Genomic DNA, 3,529 nt, shown 5'->3' on the forward strand with positions numbered 1-3,529 from the left:
TCCCAATTTTTGGTCCGGCGATCCCAGGCCGAACCCAGCGCACTGGGGGCGCTTGGGTGCTTCGGTGGAAGGAAAACTAACGCAGGGGCCACTACTGTTAGGCGAAAAACGACTTTTCCCCGCCCAGATTCGCCCCCGTGCACTGTAGGATGGCACTTGCCCTTTCGCCGCCGTGCCGATCCCGGCGCCGCCCACCTACCCACAGTCGCTGGCCCACTGCTAGAAAGGCCATTTCCCCGTCGGAAAAAGAGGGTTTCGCCGCTGTAGCCTCCATCCATCTCCTAGGCGAGCTTTCCAGCGCTCCGGCCACGGCGACAGGGGATACCAGCGGCTCTGTGCCTACCACGCCCGCCAGGTGTTCGGCGTTTTGCCTGTTCGACGATGGACTCCGATGACGAGGAGGCTTTCACGACGCTGCTGGAGGAGGAAACCGAGGCCGACACCTAGGACAAAGAGCACCTCATGGTCCTCGCTGCACTAGTCGGCCTGTTCGCGAGCAATGCAAAGCCGCCGCGAGGTGGTTCGGCGCCGGGCCGGCGTAAGAGCAAGCAGAGGCATCGACTGGAGGGCTATTGCTTGCTCTACGCTGACTACTTTGCCGACGCTCCACTACACAGCGAGAAAGTACTTCGGCGCCGTTATCGGGTGAGCCGAAAGCTCTTTCTCAGGATTGTGAATTTCATCCCGGAGTTCGACAGCTACTTCATTTGCAAAAAGGACTGCACCGGTGCACTTGGATTCACCTCACTCCAGAAGTGCACGGCAACTATGAGGATGCTTGCATACTGAGCTCCCGATGAATACTGGAAGACTATGGACGCATGGCCGAGTCCACCACCATTGAGTGTTTTTACAAGTTCTACATGCAATGGTGGCAGTGTTTGGACCACAGTACTTGCGATCACCCAATGCCGAAGACACTGCTCGGATCCTAGCACAGATGCAACAAGAGGATTTCATGGGATGCTGGGAAGCATCGACTGCATGCCTTGGGCATGGAAAAACTGTCCGTTTACTTGGCAGGGGATGTACAAAAGCGCCAAATGAGCTTGCAATGTGGTACTTGAGGCAGTGGTCATAGGACCTCTGGATTGGCACTCCTTCTTTAGTATGCCAGGAACTCACAATGACATCAATGTACTACGGTACTCGAATGTCTTTGCCAAGCTTGTTGAAGCTCATGCTCCTCCGGTGAACTTCAGGTCAATGGGCGCCACTACAACAAGGGGTACTACCTAGCAGATGGCATCTATATGAGATGGTCCACATTTGTGAAGACTATCTCAAACCCTGTGCCAGGAGGCAAGAACTTCTACTTTGCCAAGTGTTAGGAGGCTTGAAGGAAGGATGTCGAGTGGGAATTTGGTGTGCTCCAATCTCGATTTGCTGGTGTCCGATACCCCGCTCTGACCTAGTCGAAAGATCAAATGTGGGAAGTCATGACTTGCTGTGTCATCTTGCACAACATGATCATTGAGAACGAGCAGGAAGAGCAAGTGTTCAACACTGAACCATATTACAGGCAGGGTCCTCTTGCCCAAGTTGATCACTAGCTACCAGCATCATGGGCTGCCTTCCTCAATATGCGTCAGGAGATCCGAGACCTAGTTGTGCATCAAGAACTGCAACACGATCTGGTGGAGCACCTATGAAGGCTCAAGGGCAACGCCTAGTTTGATGTGTGATGAACTATGAGTTTTAGTTTGTGTTTGAATTATGAGTTTGCTTCGTTGAACTATTTGATTTGTATTGATATTTATGATGAACTATGTCATAAAAGTTGGTTAATGTTGAATTTGTGCCGACGAACGCCGAATTTCGGCCAATTTGCGCCGAATTTGGGCTGAAATTGGCGGTTGGGGGCCGAACTATGGGGGGTCGGCTGGGAACCCGAGCCCCCTCCCCCACGCCGAAATTACCGTCGGTTGGCCCCCAAGCGGCGATATTTCATGCCCCTGGGGGGCCGAACGACTGAGATGCTCTTACTCCATGACGATGATGGCGCCATTGCCTCACCACTGACGACTGAATACCAGAACCTAAGTTAAAAACATGATCGTACCATTACCTGTCCGAAACTGTCCTAGTCCCTTGTATTGCTGATGCGATAAACGGAAGGAGAGGGGACCCATGATCTCGCGTGGGAGGAGGCAGAATGGAGGGAGAGGGAGGAGAAAAACACTTCGTGTAATGTGGGCGGAATTCAAAAAACCCATAAATTCCCCGTGAATCCTCCGTGGATGTAGCAAAGCTCTCGGTTGATTTCACGTTTCATCTGTACTGTGGATCACAGCACAATGTACACGTACAAGTTTACATATTCTTTCTTCGTCCCATAATATAAGAATGTTTTTACACACGGCAGTAGAGTAGTATCGGTACATGGGCTATGTACATGGGGTGCACCACAGCAGCAGAAACAAACACAAGTACAGCACCCTCCCTCAGCCCTGCGCCCGCCCCCGTGGCTGCAGGGCCCTCTTGCTGGCCGGAATCACCACCAGCTGCCGCGACAGGTGCAGCCTGGGCGCCGGGGACGCGGCAGGATCGTCGCCCTGCGCGGTGGCAACGTCGCAGCCGTACTTACACGAGATCGCTCCGGCGTACTTCGCTCCCGCCGCCGTCCAACCGCTCCAAATGCCGCACCCCTGGACAGCGGCATCGCCTCTGCCCCTGTTCTTCTTCTGCTGCCGCTTCGCCGGAGCAGCGTCGACCTTGCCGCCGCCGCCGCTCTTGGTGCAGGCCACGTAGGCGGCGAGGAACGGGTCGTGGTGGTGCATCCTCCTCAGGACCCAGCCGCTCCCGTGCCGGCTCGCCATTAACGTGGAAGTGGAACTGTCTGCCCGCCCCGAGCCTGCAGGCTGCAGGTGCGCCCTGCTCGGAGGCAGCGGCAGCGGCTTGGCGACGGCGGCGCCCGGCACGTCGTCGAGGCCGTCATGCACGAAGAAGATGGGGTTGTTGGACACGGTCGTGGGACGAGCCGGCGGCGGCTGCTGCCGGTCGCCGCGCCTGGTGCGGCGGCTCATCGCTTCACGTCTGGCTCTTCGATCGATCCTCGGGACGATGGAGGCACAAGGCGGTGTTTTCATCCTGACGGCCGTCGTCGGGGCATTTATCTAGGAGCTCGGCGCGAGCCCGTGAACGATTTCACCCTTTGCCGTGGCACGTGAACAAGGAGGCGTGGAGGCTTTGGTTGGTGTTCCTTCGGGGTCTCAGGCATCGCTCGTGGCCTCGTAGTGCGTACTACTGTAACTATTTACTGTTCGGGCTGTGGACTCGTGTGCGTGCCCGTCCAAATTAAGCCTTCCTCGTGTGGATTTGGGTGTCACGTATGCCACGAGCACACGAGGCGTAAGTGCAAATCATTGTGGATACGGAGAGGATCCACGGGAATTCTGTTCGGTTGCATGGGCACCCAAGCGATCGACTCCGTACGTACGTGCTCACAAGACATCGACCGTCGCGTCGTGTCACGGACCGTTGTACACGCATCGCCATCTTAACTTGGTTGCGTCTTGTGCGATCAGTT

The 3,529-nt window shown here is 55.9% G+C and overlaps 1 protein-coding gene across 1 annotated transcript; it reads right to left on the bottom strand.

Moving 5' to 3' along the window:
* Positions 1 to 2,243: 2,243 nt before the first annotated feature.
* LOC123094401 (uncharacterized) lies at positions 2,244 to 3,254 on the bottom strand. The gene has a single exon (XM_044516413.1). The coding sequence runs from the start codon at positions 3,087 to 3,089 to the stop codon at positions 2,445 to 2,447; it is 645 nt and encodes a 214-aa protein (XP_044372348.1). The 5' UTR covers positions 3,090 to 3,254; the 3' UTR covers positions 2,244 to 2,444.
* Positions 3,255 to 3,529: the final 275 nt, after the last annotated feature.

This window comes from Triticum aestivum, chromosome 4B, assembly GCF_018294505.1.
Source record: "Triticum aestivum cultivar Chinese Spring chromosome 4B, IWGSC CS RefSeq v2.1, whole genome shotgun sequence".
In the NCBI taxonomy this organism is placed as follows: domain Eukaryota; kingdom Viridiplantae; phylum Streptophyta; class Magnoliopsida; order Poales; family Poaceae; genus Triticum; species Triticum aestivum.

Bases quoted from the DNA above. Each gene is read 5' to 3' on its own strand.
- LOC123094401 (XM_044516413.1), bottom strand. From the start codon at position 3,089: ATGAAAACACCGCCTTGTGCCTCCATCGTCCCGAGGATCGATCGAAGA.